Below are 19,553 nucleotides of genomic sequence, written 5' to 3' on the forward strand. Positions count from 1 at the left end.
GAAAAAAATGATGTTTTTCAAAAAGAAAATGAAGACTTACTTTTAAGAACATTCATTTGTTTTAAGACAATTAGAAAGTGACATTTTAATTACATTTGGGGTAGCTACTGTAAAAAAAAAAAAACGGTAAAATGAATTGTGAGGAAAATGTGCTTAATTGTAATGATAATAATGTCACAATCCAACAAATAAATATTGAAAATTAGTCTTAAATTACTAATTTCTTATGAATATGTCCTTTTTATCATGAGATTCCCCCTTAAACGTTCCAATGCTTAATGCTGAACAAGAAAGAAAACACAGTGAGGGTTTGAACACAATTTATTATAAGCTTAAATAATTAATTTGATCATCCAGTGTATGTTCGTTTTTTCCATACATATGTTTGTTACCAGATCTATCATCCATGAATGCTTGGGTGATTTCTCAATGCATCAAAATCAAAGTAAAATTTCCCCCAAAACCACAGCAGCCTTGAAAAGTAGTGATACACTGCTAGAATGATTACAAATGACAGAAAGACTTCTACATCTTAGAGCCAATACACATGAGAACAGTTAAAAGTTCCGTACCGGTGAGCGTTCGGATTGCAGCTGTATCTGTAACTGCATAGGGAACGTGTCGCTGTGATGTGATGGGACACAGTGTATTTTAGTGAAGCTGAACAATGGTGGTGTCATACTGTCATCTTTCTAAAAAAACAAAAAAGTGAGCATTAGCAAGGCTGTGAGTGCATCCATACAGAACATCATTCCCCCTTCTCTTGTGTGTTATGCTGTTTAGAAAAATCAAAATAAAGTGAATCACATGCATGAAAATATTAGTACTCTGAAGAAGTCTCTAAACAGAACTACAGCGGATCCAATGTTCATACCACTGAAAACCGCAGTAGGTTTGAAAGAAACATCCGTTGTTAAAATCAAGCTGGCTTTTTTTCATTTACAAACATTTTTCTTGCTAATAATTATACAAGTGCATGTGACGTTACACCGAAGCGTTCCCTTAAAATTGGAATCAGAATTGGTAGTTCATTCCTACACACTTGCCAGTGCATTACCAATATTGTGAGCCACCTTCAAATTTATACAGTGTAATTTATGTACATCATAAGCTCCAACAGCATTATACACCCTGACATCATGGGTCCGAGAGGAAAAAAATGTAAGGCGAGTGTAGAAGGTGATTCGAACGAGTCCCTCCTTTTCTGTCAATCTGCAGTATGTTTCGTGGCCTCTTTGGTCTCTCGTATCGTACGCCCCCAGTCGATCGAAACGTCGCACTGACAAAGTCCTCTCGACCGTTAGCCGTTCGGTGTTATTGACAGAAACAAGTTTTTTTTTTTCATGCTCATGCGAAATCAAAAGCCGTCTGGCTGAAAACCGTTTGTTTTTATGAAAGCTGCGGACACACGATCCTCATCCCCTGACCTCCTGCACGTTTCCAGTGGTCCTCCTCGTAAGAAAATGGTTTTGAAACACTTTCAGATCTGAAACACAGTGAGACACAGAAACATATCAACTCCATTTATTCATTTAAGAACACAGCATAGCTTTTCAATTGATAAACAGTGGAGTCTAAAAATGTGAGAGTGCATTGAAAATCTGGTATTCAAAATGTAATTTATAATCGGAAATAAGCAGAAAGCTTCAAGATTTCTAAAGCAAAGACTATTATGATATATTCATGATTCTGCGCTATTTCTAGGCCACTAATTAAATCTAAACAACAACAATGAAAATAATTCCGTGTTGACATCTTTAGATGTCCAGTCATTGTGTAGGTTTACAATGCAAGATCCAAATGAACAATTCAAACACCTTGTCCTGGTTTGGACACAAAGGCATGAGCAAAAGAACAGTTGCATGGGCTAATTTGCTGCGTCTGCATGTCATCAGTGGGCTGTACTGGAAAAAGCGCTGTTACAAAGCACATTTCTCTGGAGACTATTGTGTTGATGACTATACACAAAAGCTACCGCCTGAACTGGCAGGATTCCACTCTGCTCTTTTACACTGAACCATATGGACTTACCAAAAAGAGCACAACTGTTACGATTGACCCATTTTCTCCCTTTGTCTTCCTTCCTTTTTTATGCCCTTCCATCCTTCTCCAGGCTGAAACAACAAAAGCTTGCAGGTTAGAGATGACTTGTCATACAGTAGAGCATCAACAGGGATATTACTCCCAATGCCCATCCATGGTAACACACAACAAATGCTATAAAAGAAAAAAAAAATATTAGTGAGAAAACAATGTTCACTCTCTTTTTTTTTTCAAAACCTATTTTTATACACCCTTCAGCCACATAAGCAGAAACACCACCTGTGCAGTCAGTGTCAATGAAGAAATTGTTTTCTCAAAATGAATTTAAAGGGATAGTTCAGCAAAAAAAATGAAAATTCTGCCATTAATTAATCAGATGCATGCTGTACATAAAACAGTCTTTGTAAACATGTCTGAAGATTTCGACAGAGAGGGTGACTTGCAATTTTTTGCCCAGCCTTACTTAGTATATTCAGAATATACAGATGATGAACTAAGAGATGGAAGTTCTATGTCACAACGCCAACTCCTGCATCAGCAGCTCCACACGCATGCATCGTGGTACTCTCGTGAACGCGTGTCGAAGACTGACAACGAAATTGTTGTATAAAGTAATAGATAAAGTTGAATAAAAGTATTCTTATAGCTTTATAACATTACAGTTGAACCACTGATGTCACATGGACTATTTTAATGATGTCCTTGAAATCTTTCTGGGCCTTAAAAGTGAGTGTCAGTTGCGTTGCCTCTCTATGCAGGGTCAAAAAGCTCTTGGATTTCATCCAAAATATCTTAATTTGTCTTCCGAAGATGAACCAAAGTCTTAACGGGTTTGGAACGACACGAGGTTGAGTAATTAATGACAGAATTGTCATTTTTGTGTGAGCTATCCCTTGGACTAATTGGATTTTTTTTCTTCTGTTACAAAAATTACAGTAAAGCAACGTAGATAACATACCTAGATAACATTAGGCTATCTATCTAGCGTAGTTATATTCAGGTCAAGCATTACTGTTCTTTTTTTGTTTGTTTGCATTTGTGAGGTAACTCAAGATTTGTTACCTTGTCAAGATAACTTGTATTATTCTGAGATCATGAGAAAAGTAAGTTATGCTCATGGGAAAACAAAACATTCTGAAGTCATTTTTTCAGTTTCATTTGTTGTAGAATGCAGCCTAAATTAAATCAGCATAGCTTCAGCTCCATACTGAAAATCAATGGGCACGCGGATGGACTCCAGTTGTAACAGTTTAGCGCATTCACGCTTTTTCACCTCACCTATTTTTTTTGAGTCTGCTTCGTGTTCTAAATGTTTTTTAGTTCTGTGTTGGTAGCAACATTAAAAGTGTGCGGCCACACAGCTAGAGGGAACACATATCAGTCCACAGACGTTTTTCGCTCAGTTTTCCATTAATAAAGCCACTTCAAATCAAAATCAGAAAATTTGGGTTAGATTTCAGATACAGCAGGCTGTTCTGAAATGTTCTGCACACTGCAGGCCCGCACTAGCACTAGCATCAGCACCGCACACGAATCCAACCTCAGTGTGCTCTCTGTGGGGCCCGGGGCCCCCCTGTTCCTCCTGCTCGGCCCTATTGGCCTGCCGGGAACGCTTCCCACGCTTTCTCCTGCCTTTCTCTTCCACACCAGCTGTGCGACGCACCACTTTACGGATGACCTAAGAGAAGGGGGTAAAGTCTCATGGTAATGGTTTAAACCCACATGGGGGCAGAAGGGAAGGGAAAAGACGTGGTAAAATGAGGAGACTGTGACGTTGCTAGGGATGGGCATGGACATTACTTTTCTGGTGACCGTGTTTCCATCTTCATCTGTGTACTGCTCCTCTGTCACAGTCTCAACAGGGATGTTTCTGGCCTGATCACCCTACAGAGGTGGGATGCACGATGAAACATCAGATCTTTTACTTTGTTTAATAGTTTAGATCACACACACACACACACACACACACACACACACAAACATGAAAAAGTAAAAAAAGAAAAATAATAAGTGCTTTCATCAGATCTTTTTTGGTTTGAGACAAGACAAAGTTTCAAGCCAAACGTGCTGATGACAACGGCTGAATGTATTTAGTCATTAAAAAAACATACAAATTAATTGTTAAATCCAACACTGCAGGCAAAAAAAGGAAAAAGCAGAAGCTGGGTTTCTTATACATCTTTCAAATGACATGCCAAAGACAACTCGTTAAATTAATCCAGTAATTATTGACTTGATTTTTTATAATACACAGTAGTAGTGATATAATCATTTTTTTTATACAGTCAATGTTTGTAAAATGTAGTTAAATTAAAACCAAATCTGTAAAATTAGTATTAGTATTAATAATAATAATAATAGTATTAGTAGTGATGCTAACCTTAACAAGCATCTTTAATTAATCAAAGATAGGGGAAGGAGAAAAAATAGCGGAGAATAACAAAACATAAAAAAAGAAAAATAGATCACGCTAGAAAAATACACTCCAAAAAAGTGGCAGTGTGCTAATCACTTCATTCCCTCTTAGCACACAGTCTAAAAGCACACGCAACCGGCCCAAATCTACAAAAGTACCACTCACAGTACCTTCAGAATCACTCTCCGCCGATACACTCTGGTGGTGACAGTTTCTTCCTCATCAGAGCTGGATTCATTATCTCTACGAGCTTCCTGCTAGAGTCAGGTCAGCACATTACAGCAGTGCATGAGCCATCAAACTCATATGCAGTGCTTCAGACCTTCAACTAATGTTCTTGAAGTCACAAATCTTCACTGTGCTCAAGAATTGAGCATTGATAATAATAATTTCTTTCAATGGGGAATGTAATCACGTTTACATTCGCAGTTGTAATCAATCTAAAGTTAGATAGCTATAAGAAAAAAGCAACATTCTTCATCTGTCGAGGTATACGTGATGCATTTGAAGCATAATCAAGTACTTCAAGAATTAAATACAATACATGTCACGTCTTTTGTTAAACTTAGATTTGCTTATTGCTCATCTTTGTTGTAGCTTGAGACTTGAGAGACTGGAGAAGACATGATGACATTTGCAGTAAATTACTATAGCACGAAAGTTTGAGTACAATGGAACTTTTACAAAGGAAGAGCCCAAAAGAAATGGCGGACTCCCTGGGCAGTGAATTTAGGGTGTTTTTACACCTGTAGATCGATTGCTTTGTTCCGAAACAGGGATTAAAATTATTACAATGTTGCTTTTTATTCTTGGTGCGGTTCGCTTTCACACGGCAAAGTTTCTAAACAGACCAAATTTGTTAATACAAGTCACGCACGAGTAAACTGTTGTCTCATTGGTCAAAGTTCCACGGTTTATTTTCCGAGATTCCACTTAGCTGTCACAGCTGTCATCTGTCAGGATGGACCATAACAGCTTTTTTTTTTTGTAGCTGTCCTTTAACATTTTTAAAATGCACCTACTAGGAAGAAGAGCAATAAGACGGGATTATAAAATGAAAAATGTGCGCTTTTTTATTTTGAATGGCGAAGACGTGCTCACCCACAGACATTCACAGGTTCATTTTGAAGTATTAGCAAAACAACAAAACTAATGCTTTTCACAGAATTTACGTAATTACCCATTATACATTGTGATATAGCCTGGTTCGTTGGTCCGTTAGATCGGATTGCTTTCTCACTACAACCGAACTGCTCCAGAATTCGTTTTCAATTGAGATGTTTTGGCGCGGAATCGTGCGCGATTGCCGTGTTCACATATGCCCAAACGAACCGAGCTAAGGGGGGAAACGCGCCATGTTCCGAAACAACGAGCCAGGTGTGAACGCACCCTTAGTTCTGAACAAGGGAGAAGATAGAGAGACTCTGAGCCATGTGAGTACATGCTTGGTTAAAAACTTGAAAATCTACAGGGCATTGTTGTTCAACTTTTAAGGTTGTCTCTCAAAGAAAATTTTACCTGGACTTTAGGCTCGGAAATGTCCTCCCCCCTGTTGTTTGGTCCTCTGTCCTCTAGAGCCTCACTGCTTACTTCTTCTTGTCCTGAGTCTTTCCTAGCTTTGCCCTTTGGTTTGCTGGAAGACTCACTCGCGTCTGGTGACAAGCGAACTTGGGCTTGGAGCTCTGGATGTTCCCCATTTTGCCTCTCAGTTTGCACTCCAGGTGTTGATGACATTAGTTCTTGGCTGTGGAGGCATCGAAGTTTGAAATACATTACTTGATTGATACCTAACCTGCTGAGCTTGTGGAATAAGAAAACAGTTTGTTGGTAGAGGTCACTGTTCTTACCTGGACTCTCTTTGCCCTTGTGTTTTAGGATTCAGTCCTTGGTCCAAAGTTGCCGTCTTCCCGTTTGTACCGGACGTCTCACTCTGCAGACCTGAAACTGAAGACATGTCTTTTTCTGCCAGCTGCACTTGAGAGAGGATCGCTTGCAGCCTCTCCTCAGTCATCTCCTCATCCTCTGAGCCTTCCTCCAACTTAATGTTCTCCAAGAGAGACTTTATCTTCTCTTGGGTCATCTCTTCATCTTCTTCGTCAAACCCAGACTTGCCACTCTCTCCAGGAGCTTCGCTGGCTGAGACACAAATGGGAAGCTTAGGTTGGACTTCCTTCTGCTCTTTTACTGGACTGTTTGGGAAGACATGTGATTCTTTTGAGGTTCCCTCACTGTCACGTTGTTCCAAGTTGGCTGCTGATTCTTTGCTGACACCAAAATCATCTTCAGCTGACCCATCCTCTTGGCTAACAGACTCTCGGCCTCCAATAGAGGTGTCTTCCGCCATGACGGTAGGCGGCTTGGTATCTGCAGACACTGGGCCACTAGTGTTTGGCAAGGACAGTTCACTGGGTCTAACAGGGGCACTAGAGGGGAACTTTAGCCTAATCTCCTCGCTAAAGAAATCATCTTGACGCAGAGGGGTAGGGGGCTCATAGGACAGCTCTGAGGGACTCTTGAGCTCCAGCTCAATGTTGTGGTAACCTGAGTGATACAACACAGTGAGATGGAGGCGAACAACACTTGTGCACAATGCCACAGCAACAGATGTTATGACAGAGGCCTTTGAAAATGTCATGGAGGTTCATGTTGATGTTAAGGTGGCATTCTGAACTGAATAAGTCCTAACTTGATGGCTTTAAAGGAATATTCTGGGTTATTTGCAGAAGTTAGAGAAGTCCCACCTTAAAAATTTGATAACTTCACAACTCAAATAACAAACATTTGCACAGAATGTAAGCGCTTTAGCAAAAATACAAGCTTTATATTTCAGCTTTATAACCTTCTGGCACACTTGCCCCATCATCTTGCATCTTAGACTCCCATTGTAAGTGGATTACTTTTGAGGAAAAGTAATTTTCTGTGATAGTCAAAAGGATACCACAGATGATCAATAGCAGGTAAGCTAACCCAGAATACTCCATTACAAATATACCATTAAGGTAAGCAACATATAGTATAATTAGTATAGTTATAGTATCTGAAAGTGTAGTTCACCATGTAATTTTCAAAGGCAGATAATTACAACACTAAATATAAAGTTCAGGAACAGTGGGGTCTTGACATAAATGGAAGAAGATGGGTGATGATGATGGTGAGGAAAAGGACTGTTTGGTCAACACTTTAAGGTTAGGAGATACAAATGATGTAGATGAAGTAGGGGCAGTAGAAACTGTCATGGACACCAGGTTACAGAAAAATGGAGCAAGACAAGATGGTGCAGATATGGTGTTAAAAACATGAGATGTATCAGGATGATGTTGCTATATGAAGATAAGAATGCAGTGTTAATAAGAGTGAGTTACCATAGCATGAGTGAAGAGCTGTAGCAAGAGCTAGCACTAATTTACTCCACCAAAGACAGAGCAACTACGCTAAACAGTGCTGCACCACTGTGCTTTGAAATGAGGCAAGTGTTGCTATGAAAGAAGTTGGTAGGCAGTGGAGAAGCAGCTGGTCTGGATTTGCAGCAGAAGCACTCTATCAGGAAGGTTCAGAGGATTCTGGGATACTGGAGGATCAGGCAGCTTGACAGCAAGCAGACATTCCATAGTAGCTTGGTCAACACTTTAAGGTTAGGAGATACAAATGATGTAGATGAAGTAGGGGCAGTAGAAACTGTCATGGACACCAGGTTACAGAAAAATGGAGCAAGACAAGATGGTGCAGATATGGTGTTAAAAACATGAGATGTATCAGGATGATGTTGCTATATGAAGATAAGAATGCAGTGTTAATAAGAGCGAGTTACCATAGCATGAGTGAAGAGCTGTAGCAAGAGCTAGCACTAATTTACTCCACCAAAGACAGAGCAACTACGCTAAACAGTGCTGCACCACTGTGCTTTGAAATGAGGCAAAAGTGTTGCTATGAAAGAAGTTGGTAGGCAGTGGAGAAGCAGCTGGTCTGGATTTGCAGCAGAAGCACTCTATCAGGAAGGTTCAGAGGATTCTGGGATACTGGAGGATCAGGCAGCTTGACAGCAAGCAGACATTCCATAGTAGCCAGAGCCATGCTATTGATATTGCTTCCAAACTACTGAGTTACTGTTAGCACTACACAGAGAGAAACATTAAGGCTATCATGCTGTAAAAGCAGGTTGAATCCTATTATGTTTTCATGTATGTTTAACATCTCAGAAAAAAATCAGAAGAGAAAACAGAGTAGAGCACTATTGCCATTGCTAATAAATACAGTAGTTGGTATACTTTGGAGAGGATACTTTGTATACACATAAACATAATATTTGTCTTAATATGGTATGAATCAAATCTTAAACCCATCAGATCCAGCACACAAAGCAGAATATAAAGCCTTAAAGGGGTCATATAATATTGCTAAAAGAACGTTATTTTGTGTATTTGGTGCAATGAAATGTGTTTATGCGGTTTAAAGTAGAGCACTATATACGGCTATTGTAGTTCTGGAATTTGGTAATTAATTTTAATTTCTACAAAAGCATGTATCATCAATTAACAATATCAAATATGAAAGGTTTATTCATAATCACTGGTGAAAACCAATGTTTTTTTTTAACTTATGGATCCCAACTGTTGCTCCATATAAATTTATTGTAATTTCCACTATTATTAAGATGGGGTTAAGTTTTGATTCAGCATTAGCTTAAGTCATATACTATATAGATGCATGCTTTAATGCTTTCATACAAACATACAATACAATCATAATAATTCAATATTTATGATTACACTGATCCCTGACTGGTCCAACACCAGGCTGGGAAATAGCAGTGTTGATAACTGGCGAACCTAACTGATTAGAAAAGATTGAGATTTAAACTTAAACTTGAGTTTAAGTTTATACTGGGTTTGAATTTAGAGCAATAAGTGTTTGGCCATGACGGTTCTATGAATCTACAGATTTGTGAGAGACATAGAAAAGTAGAGTTCAGGTAGATGGGGCTAAACTTTACCATCAGCCTGCTCCTGGGAAACTGCGCTATCATCTGCAAAACATCTTGTGCCTGAAATGTTACCATAGTCAAATATCGGCCCTTCCAGCAATGTCACAATATCCAGCCGATTGAGCTTAGTCAGGACTGCAGTTAAGGCATCCGCTAAAAGGAAAAAAGAAAAGATATTCATGATTGCACATATTAGCTGAACAATAAATTTAGCCTTTAAAGGTGCTGTATGTAGGACTGACACCGAGTGGTTGAACTACAGTCCAAATTCAAAATATTGGAGAGGGTTTTTTTCACACGGCCCCTCCTCCTCAGACTTGACGATGAATGAAATGAAATACGCTGTGTTTTCCGCCAACTGGCAACCCAAGGTGACGAAATACAATTGGGTAAACTGGCAGTGGGCGGGTTTCACAAACCAAAACAGAGACCGACATTCCGGCACGGAACGCACATTTTCAAAGGAGAATAACTGACTGTAGCATTGTTTTTCAGATAAACAAGTATGTTAACTTAGCATGTTTCTTAAATATCTGCAAACATATTATGGTATTTTTATGCTTTAGTAGAGTCAAAAACTTACATACAGCACCTTTAAGTTATTTCTCTTATAATGGCTGAGAATATGATTTGGATACAGAAGTCTGTCCCTGCCCAAACCCCACCCACCTTTCTCCTCTCCGTATGATTCACCCTTATTCAGAAAATATGTAGTGCATAGGCACACTTACTTGTAGCGTTTTTACCATCTCGGCTAACCCATTTCTTTAATAGCATGAAACTCTGAGCTGTCAATGAGTTGGGGTTTTCCACACGGATTTGATTTATCTCATCAACCGAAAATTCCATTTCCCTGGCCAGCTCTGCAACACATTAAAAATAGATTAATGACTCCTCTGTCTTTACCACTCCCCCCATACACATGTGTGACTGCAGACTGCAGTGACTGCAGATGGCACACCCTACTGTTCACAGCAGCACCGATGCTTTGAGAAACAACAAGAAGTAAAGCAAAGCCATATGGGCAAAAAATAATAATAATAAAATTTTTTTTAAATGTGACATTATTTTCACATATGACATTATTACAGAGATATAAACATATAGGGTATATTTGTGCTAAGGTGTAATGTAACACTTTGTCCTCTAGGTGGTGTCATTTCTTACCAGTCCAACTCAGGCCAAGATGATCCGCCACAATTGCCATACGTACATCTGTTCTTTCACAGGGGCTCTGAGGGCCTGAGAGCAGAAGATGGAAAGTCATGAAAATCTTTAAAACATAATATTCAGAGAAGTTAGAAAAGTAATAAATCAGACTACCCTTTTCTGATCTAGTCAAGATAATTAAAAGTGTGGGGGAGATTTTTGCATATTTTAGCTACAACAAAATGAGTCCATATCCAAATAACAGGTGAGGGGAGATTGATCAGAAAAGAGTTGCAAAAATATTTTGATATATTCAGTTATCTTGTTAGTTTTTGTTAGTTTTAAGAGGTTAGATTTGTAAAGAATGCATCTAGCCAATCTAATTGGAAATGTTTAAACCTTCTGACAATATACTCTTACCAGAAACACAACAAATAAATCACAAAAAAGACACGATTCAAATGTCTCTACTGCTACAGCAGAGGGTCAAATGTGAATTCACAGTATCAAATGAAACTAAACATGCGGCATCTTTGGTGCTGTGCTAGGACTGTGTGTCTGCGTGGGCTCATGAGGTCTATAGGCTTCCTTAGCACCTTACACGAAACTAGGAACCAATAAAAATGGCCTGCAAACCCACTCACACTGGCATGCTACAGTAAAACTGACTATCCATAGAAAGAGATCTGAAAACAGGAGAGACCAGCACACAAGTACACAAAGAGAGAGAAAATGACAAATGACAGAGATGACATCTACAGTCAGGTCACACCACAGGCAATCACAACGGCTCATGCAACTAAGATCATACAAGTGTAAAGTTTTACAAACTATGCTTGATCTCCACGCCGGGGGCCACTTGAGGCCCAGCACCCTGACTGCCTTCACCTCCATCAGTCCTCCTACTCCTCCTCCTCCTGTCTCTGCCGGACTGCTCAACCTGTGATCTCACGTCTCTAGCAGACCTGGATGTACTGGAGAGTTGCGACGCTTCTGATAAAGATGTGTTCCTTGATGTGCTGCTTTGTTCATCCTTATCATATCCCTGCATCTTTTTATCTTCACTGGAAAGGCAGTCCACAAGCTTTACTGCACTACTAGGTTTTGAAATACTAGAACTTTTGCCAACCTCACTTGGGGGCTCCTGATCACATTTACTGCCTGATCTACTCACTGGACCGGGTTTTGATCTTTTGTTGGTGGTTATCGTTTTGGTTGGCTGTGCTTTACCTTTCTGTTTGGCTATTGTGGTGATCCTACATTTCCCAATTGGTGAGAAACTAACATTTTTGACCTTCATCATTGGGATTCTAGATTTAGGCTTCACATCTGGGAATGGATCTAATCGATTCCTGGCTACTGGTCTAATCTTCTGAATTGGTCTCGAAGATATTAGATCTTTTTTACAACCCAGTGGTGGATGAGGTGCTCTCACTGGCAACCTAGACTTTGGTGGCTTTCTTGTAATGTCTTTGCATTTGGAGATTACATCATTATTCTTTGTACTGCCATCCCTGAAAGTACCAGTGTCCTTTCTGACTGAATCTTCACATGGGTTTATTAATTGAACTGAGCAAAGATCAGACATTAACAGCTGTTCGGTTTGTATGCCGCTTTGTAGCAAGCAGTGTGTTCCAGCATTTAAGGCCTCAAGATTAGCATTATTACTGCAGTTTCTGGAATTACTGGAAGTTGTCTGGAGGTATGTCTGTGGCTCTGTCGATGAGTCTGTCCTCTGATTGTACTTGCTTGTTCTATAGGTGTCTGGTCCTACTTGATGTGCAGTTTCTGGTGTTTGACCTTGTGAACTATCTGAGTCTACACAAACAAAATCTGTCCTCTCAATGTTGGAAGATTTGAGTCCTACCTTAAAAGACGAACATAAAGAACTGACTTCTGAATAGGGGGGAGGCTCCATGTCATTAGATGTGTCTGAGTGGTCAGTGCATATCTGAATGATATTGTATGATATAACCGTGTTGTCCTCCATCTTAAATTGTGCTCTATCAACTATCTGTGGATTTGAGGTGACTGTATTTGGTTTTCTGACCCCATCCCCTATCCTCCCTCCTAATGTATGCTCACCGATCTGAAAAAATTGCAGCCTCTCTTCAACAAAATCCCGCTTGCTCATGTCAATCGCACCACTGCGGGTCATCTCAAACATCTTCCCTTCGTGGAAAGGGAAAGGGTTTGGCTCACTAGTTGGTGTGCTTTCATCGGTTGGAGTTCTTGCAGGAGTTGTGTCAGGGGTTGTTGCCGTAGACTTGTCATCTACTGCTAGCCCAAACGGCGTGGGCTCATCATCTTTAATTCTAGCGTCCACTACTTCATCTTCTCCTCCCTTGCTTGACCAAGGATCAAAGCCTTTTGTTGCAACAGTTTTGAAAGGAGTATTAAACTCCTCATCTAGCTTGTAACTAAAGTAAGTGTCTGACAATCCTTGATCAGATTGTTTTCCATCCTTTTCACTGTCCTTTCCATTCCTTTTGTTTGAGGGATCAGTCTTAGCTTTGGTCTTTTTGTAATCCTCAGCAGGTGATTCTTCATGAATTACTTCAAGTTTACTTTGGCAACGGTCACTTGGTCTAGACATATTATCTGATGCCCAAATATCCTTTCTGTTTTCATTGGGAAATCCAAATGGTTTGGCAATAGGTTCACTTAAGCCGTCATCCTCATCTTGAAGTTCATATCCATCAAGAGAGTCAATCTCAGTGGCATCAGTGTCATGAGAGAACTCTGCCGTTGTCGCTATTGAGCAATCTGTGATGGACTGATCATTGCCATTTTGTTCATAATCATAATCTTCTGCTTTTCCATTACCATTTGCCCCTTGTTCTTTATCGTTCCCATTCTTGTCAGGTATTTTGGATGGGCTTTTCTTCAAGTCTTTGTCCTCATCAATCTTAAAGGTATATTTCTTTATTGGAATAGGTTTAAAGACAGATTCCTCCTCCTCACTTGAATCGCTATCATTAGCTCCTGGGGGCACAGGAGATGGAGGCTGGACTCTTATTATAGGTTCAGCAAGATGTTTATCATGCTCCTCTTGGAGATTTACTTCCATCAATTCAGTCTCAGCCTCTGAGGAAGGAGTCGACCCTTTTTTCTCAGGCTGTGAGGAATAAGAATCCAAGGGTGGTGGAGGAGGAAACTCTATATATGCGATTCTTTTGTCTTTTGTCTCCTGGCCAGTTTCGTGCTTATCATTGCCTCTTTTTTCTGGTCCAGATTCTTTCAAATGAATAGCTTTGCCTTGCTCACTATCTTCTGACTCCTCTGAAACCTCAGCTATTGGGCTTTCAATACCTGGCATAAATGCAATAAATGGATCAGGGGTTCTCGAGGTGAGATCATAGCTGACCTCTTCTGAGCTTGGTGTCTCTGGAGTCATAGGACTTTTGCCAGAGCTATCAATAAAAGATAACTGTTCTAAAGTGTCATCATCTGGGCTGCCTTGAGGAGATGTGGGCTGTTTCTGTTTAACTGCATAAATTGTTCGACTTTCTGAGCTAACCATCTTTTTGAATGTTCCATTGGTTCCTCCTCCTCCCATTTCTTTGTCAGACTGTTTCCCTACTTGAACACTTACATAGACTGGTAAAGTTTTAAGCCCTTTGAAACTTTCTCTTGTTGTAACGGTGGATATGTTTTCCACCGAACTAGTGCCACTTAGACCACTTGTTGTTCTACTTTCAGCAGAGACTTCTTCAGACTTATTTGTTGCAGCTTCCTCTCTCTGTAACTCTGAACGGCCCTGAACCCTGGCTTTGGTCAGGGTAGGTATGTGCGATGGGCTCTTTTCAGATAATTTAGTTAATGTGTCTTGATTTGCCTTCTTTGACTGATCATTGCCTGAGGAACCAGGTGATCTCACAGGAATATGAGATTCTGTCTTTTTCTTAAGGGTCTTTATCTGAAAGTCATTCCTATTGATATTATCCTTAGACAATGAAGCTGTTTTAACTGTTTCATTTTTAATGTCACTCTTTAAATACTGCTGCTCTTTAATATCATTAATTGCACTATGCCTGTCTGCAATATTTCCATCTTTCAAATCTTTAGAGTCAACTTTAGTAGAGCTCTCCCGAGTTTGATCAAACTCTTGTTCTTTCCTTTTCTCAAAATGTGAGGCTCTTTTAACAACAGTATCTGATGTGGTAGATTTTTCAGGTAAACATTTTTCACCCGACTGCTTTGAGACAATAGTACTGCTGCTAATGTGAGGGGCTACTTTACTTTTATCGGTTTCTGTTCGTTTTTTAGCAGGTGGGTGTCCTTCGTCTGTGGAATCAGCTTTTGAAGGTTTTGAACCAGCGTAAAACTGATACACTGGTAATTTACTTTCTGGTAGTTTCTTAACTGGTTGTTTTGACTGTGTTAGAGGCACATTCTGATCCTGTTTCTGCGCTTCTATTTCAAACTTTTGTCGAACAGAACTCACTCTAGAAGTCTTAACTGGGACTGGGGGGTCTGCATCACCTGTCTTTGCCTGCTTAGGATCTTCGTGCTGTTTTGGCTTGTCCTCACTGAACTGTGACAGCATGTGCCTCTCAGGACTGTTTGGCAGACTTGCACTTGTCCTTTCGTTTGTGCTGCCAAACATCTTCTGTCTGCCTTTGTCCCATTCCTCAGCTGCAGTCTTTTGCTTTTTCTCAGGGCTGCTGCACATTGAGCTCGGCCCTGACCGTGTCTCTCTTGATAATCTTGTCGGTTTCTTTTTCTCAGGGGACTTGAGCTCATCATTTAACTTTTCAGTTTTGTCCCTAAAAAACTGTGAAACCTCACTCAGTTTCTCCTCTGCCTCTTTAATGGTCCGATCTACTCTATCTTCATATATGAGCTTCTCTCTGTTCCTGTCCTGCCTATCCTGGGTGAATCTCATCCACACAGCATGTTTAGGGCTACTGGGTTCTGTGGTATAATGTAATACTGTAACTTTGTCATATTGCTCATCTTGTGGGGGATATTTACCTGATTTGTCTGATGCATCCCTTGCTGACTTTAATTTGGACTCCTTCCTGGGGCCAGCTAATTTTTCTCCATATATGCCTTCTGCCCCATGCACCTCAGTGGCTACGCTATGCACCTGGTCTGCCACTGAGTCCTCAGTATCAGAATGTGATATGTCTAATTTTTCTGAGAGCAACATTTTCTCAGCAAACCTGTATGACTCCCCTCTCAACTCAGATAACTCGTCATCATGATACTCAATAGAATGCTGGCTTAGGAGTTTTAAAGCTTTATATGACTCATCTGCAATAAGCTGAGCTGAACTGGGACGAGACTCTTCCTCTTGAGAAACAGGTGTATTGACTCTGGATGTGTCTAAGAAAGACGGCAGTGATTCCTCAGCAGTAAGTTCCTCCTCATCTTGAAGAATCTCATAATCACCATCAACCCTTTCAACAAGCTCTTTGAGACCTCGGTCACTCCTGCATATAAACTCTGGATGCTTTTTAGTCTCTCTGATTATAACTTCTGTCGGGTCAGTTGTGTTGCCCTTTTCTATGTGCACCTCAATAATTCTCTCAACTTTTGGTTTTTTGTCCTTTTCGAGGAACCGTGGCGACAATTCATCTCCTTTAATGGCATCTTGGCCAGCTTTGTGCTCAAATAAACAGGCAAATTCTTTGGAAGGGTCTCTTCCAGACTGAAAAGCTTTCATTAAGTCTCGGACTGACATTGTTTCTTCAATCCTGTCAGAGCCAGCATCTTTCAGTTGAGGTGTGTGGTAGACCATTCGAGTTGTAGTGGTGATATGAGTTTCTTCTTTGACGCAGGCCAGTTCCTCAGAGCTGGCTTTCATCTGCAAGGCTTTTACCTTATCTTTGATCGAGCTAACTGCTGGCTCAGGCTCAAGCGGAGACTTCAAAGCTGCTGCCTCATCCATTAGTGGCTCACAGACCTCCTCAGGATGTTCATAGCTCCTGATGACGTGAACAACCTCAGTTCTGGTTTCTGTTATGACAGGGGGAATAGGCACATCTGTGAAGGGGGGTTTGGGCCCTGTGCTCTCTGCACTTTGAGGAGCTGATGGGGTCTTTTCACTTCTGGTTTCAAAACCACTATCTGAGAGGGGACTCTTATCTTGTTCATGGGAAAAGTCATCAGGAGATTCCAGGATAGCATCTGTGCCACTATAGGTGTCTGCTAATTTACTCAAGTCTTTCTCTGAGGGAGAGGTCCGCATACCTGTGGGTGGCATTTTGAGCTTGTGCTCCGGTTTCATGGTACGCTTTTGTTTTTCCTCCCCTTCCTTCTTTATTTCATCATACCTGCTCTTTACATCAGCTATTTTTGAAAGGGAACTGGCACCAAGATCATTCATTAAGTAATCAACCACTTTAGCTAAATTGAGATCTTTGTCTGGCACTGACTGTGGCCCGACAGGAAGGGTTGGTTCAAATGTTGGCAGGGAACGCAGGGCACTCTGTCGTGCCTCCTCAATTTCATCTTTGGAGAACTCTTCCCATTCATCTTCTGAGGCCCTGTCTTTACTTGAGCTTTTGGCCTCGCTCAGGACATCTTTTGTGAGAATTTCACTAACTTTGACAAGGTCCTCTTTAACTTTCTCAACCAAACTGAAAGGCTCTTCATCCTCCATCCTGGACTCTTTAGAAACATGCGAGTGGAAGCTTTTGGCTGCGGTTGACGAGTCAGTTTGTAAGATTGCGGTCATTCTTATCAGATCTTCCTTCATATCTGCCACATCCTTAAGAATCTCTTGACTGGATGTCAATGTGGGTGCGGTAGCAGCTTTGAGGACTGTTGGGGGAATAAAAAGTGAGGGCTTTGAGGGTTTAATTCGTGATGTTGAGGACTGTGCTTGGGTGTGTGTCTGAGGTGTGATTGTTGTTTTTTCTGGGAGTTTCTTCCCCTGGGGTTCAGGGAGCACATTGACCACGGAGAATACTGGAACGGACATGGAAATGGAGGATATTGATGTGGTGGTAGTGGCTGGTGATCTAAGGGTATCGTAAACAGAACTTGATAAATTTGATCTTAAAGGTGAAGATACAGATTTTAGTGCACTATAGTTTGACGTTAAGCCAGCAGTAAGTGTTTTCTCAGCCTCACTGAAGGCTGCACCAACACTGGCCGTAGCTGCTTGAGTTGTGGCCTGTATCCGTTCTTGTAAGCTGTAAACCCCTCCTGTAAACAGACGGGAAGATGCAGAGGAGGGTGAGGGGTATTTTATCGGTGAAATGGATCCGTTTAACAGGACTGTTTCAGTACTGGATATTGTAGACTTAGCTGATGAAGAAAGCGATGATAGAATTGTACCCCTAGATGCATCTGTGGTTGTTTTAATAGAGGACAGGCTTGTTATGTTTCGAATGGGATAGGACGCTGCTATACTTGTGGGGGCCAGGGTGGATTTGAATGACAAAGACGTGTATGCATTTGTGGTTGACTTTATAGAATCAGCTTGCGTCACTGTGGTGAAAGTTCTGTCTAGCATGGATCCAGGTGATGAAATCAAGTTAGCTCTTGAGGACAATGAAGCAGCGAGCCCCTTAATGAACACCGGATCTGTGCCAGATTTACCCGGAGAAGACAGGAGACTGGAGGAAATTTGAACTTGGTTTTGAGGTTGCTGAACCACAGTCTTTATTGGAGATGACATAGATCTGTATGTTCTAATGGGTGATGCTACATCGCTAACTGATTTTGCAGGAGAAGCATTCGATGTTCCTAGGGTGGACTTGATTGGAGAAGCAGAGGAAATGGACCACACAGACTTTAGTGGCGAAGCAGATGGCGTGTTGGAAGGTGAACTGGAGAGGGAACCCAGTCCACATTTTGTTTGCCCAGGGACGGTAATAGGAGCAGTCGACCATGCCTGGTAAGATCTTGTTGAAAAGACAGGTTTGTGAGCGTAACCAGCAGGCAGTGTTCTTGTTGTACTTCGTTCAACTGTTTCTTTAAACAGACAAATGAAAATCCAACATAAAGTCAACAAAAAATGGTGGAAAAACAGAGAGACCAGAAGGAAAAAATTGGTCAGTGGTGATTGTCTTATAAGGAGTAGAGCAGCAGTTTTATGATGTGAAATGTAACTGAAGATGAGGATGGTGCCAAAATAAAGATGATCCAAAGAGTTTCATGGCCCACAAAGGGTTCACAAAACAAAAATGAACAAAGCGCATACACACAAAAGTATGACAAAAACGATGAACCACAAAACGTAAAATGGCAAGACAAATGCACAGGACCAGAGTAAAACAATTTCACTTTTGACTTTTGATGTGCTAAATTTTCCTGTGACTGACTACCTTAATTTGCTACAGTGCCTTTTATCTGTTTGGTTTAGAAAAAAAATACAGATCCTTCCCAAATCTGTGTATTTTGACAAAAACAGAAGACTCCAAAACAAAAAGCATCCTTGTTCCTATGCTACAGCAAAACATATTATGACAAATGCAGGCTAAATAACTACAATTTAAAGTTCATAATATCGCTTACATCATGCAGATCTGAGTAACCTTAGTGACAGGCAATTCAGTGCAAACTGTGAAAGCACCCGAGAGAATCTACCTGTGAGTTTTCATGCATTTCCTTCAAAAATGCATTAAATAATTATGCACAATCACAAAGCCAAAAAAGGAAATGATTTTTTACTTTGATGCCATAGTGCATAAAGTTTAGCAAGTCACTCAAAGTAAAATTTTATGACAGTTACAAAATATTATTCTTGCTAGTATGGGTAAAAATGAACTAATAGGGTAAATAACATCTCATAAGCATAGGGCAAGCACGGCACACCAACTGAAATTCCAAATTTTACATGCAAACCAAACTTTACAAAAAACAAAAACAAAAAAAAACAAGCATGTGAACTCTGTTCATGTATGGTAAAAATGTGCAGATAAAACAATGTTTATGCCAGTTAATATATCATAGATGGTCACAGTAAGTCATATGTTAGCTTAAATCACTTCCAAGAATTTGGTTCTC

General features: G+C 40.5%; 1 protein-coding gene across 1 annotated transcript in view; it reads right to left on the minus strand.

The window, feature by feature from the left end:
• Positions 1-366: 366 nt before the first annotated feature.
• The window catches only part of ank3b (ankyrin 3b), a 106,438-nt gene continuing 87,251 nt past the window's right edge, over positions 367-19,553 (minus strand). Inside the window, exons 30-40 of the mRNA XM_016283247.1 lie at positions 11,421-18,518; positions 10,608-10,682; positions 10,172-10,303; positions 9,450-9,593; positions 6,307-7,000; positions 5,978-6,203; positions 4,630-4,716; positions 3,844-3,927; positions 3,584-3,721; positions 2,032-2,114; positions 367-1,486 (exon numbers count right to left, since the gene is read on the minus strand). Coding sequence (XP_016138733.1) covers positions 2,049-2,114; positions 3,584-3,721; positions 3,844-3,927; positions 4,630-4,716; positions 5,978-6,203; positions 6,307-7,000; positions 9,450-9,593; positions 10,172-10,303; positions 10,608-10,682; positions 11,421-18,518 — 8,744 coding nt within the window. The 3' untranslated portion in view covers positions 367-1,486; positions 2,032-2,048. The remainder of the gene's footprint in view (positions 1,487-2,031; positions 2,115-3,583; positions 3,722-3,843; positions 3,928-4,629; positions 4,717-5,977; positions 6,204-6,306; positions 7,001-9,449; positions 9,594-10,171; positions 10,304-10,607; positions 10,683-11,420; positions 18,519-19,553) is intronic.

The sequence above is a fragment of the Sinocyclocheilus grahami genome, unplaced genomic scaffold (assembly GCF_001515645.1).
Source record: "Sinocyclocheilus grahami isolate Dianchi unplaced genomic scaffold, SAMN03320097.WGS_v1.1 scaffold172.1, whole genome shotgun sequence".
In the NCBI taxonomy this organism is placed as follows: domain Eukaryota; kingdom Metazoa; phylum Chordata; class Actinopteri; order Cypriniformes; family Cyprinidae; genus Sinocyclocheilus; species Sinocyclocheilus grahami.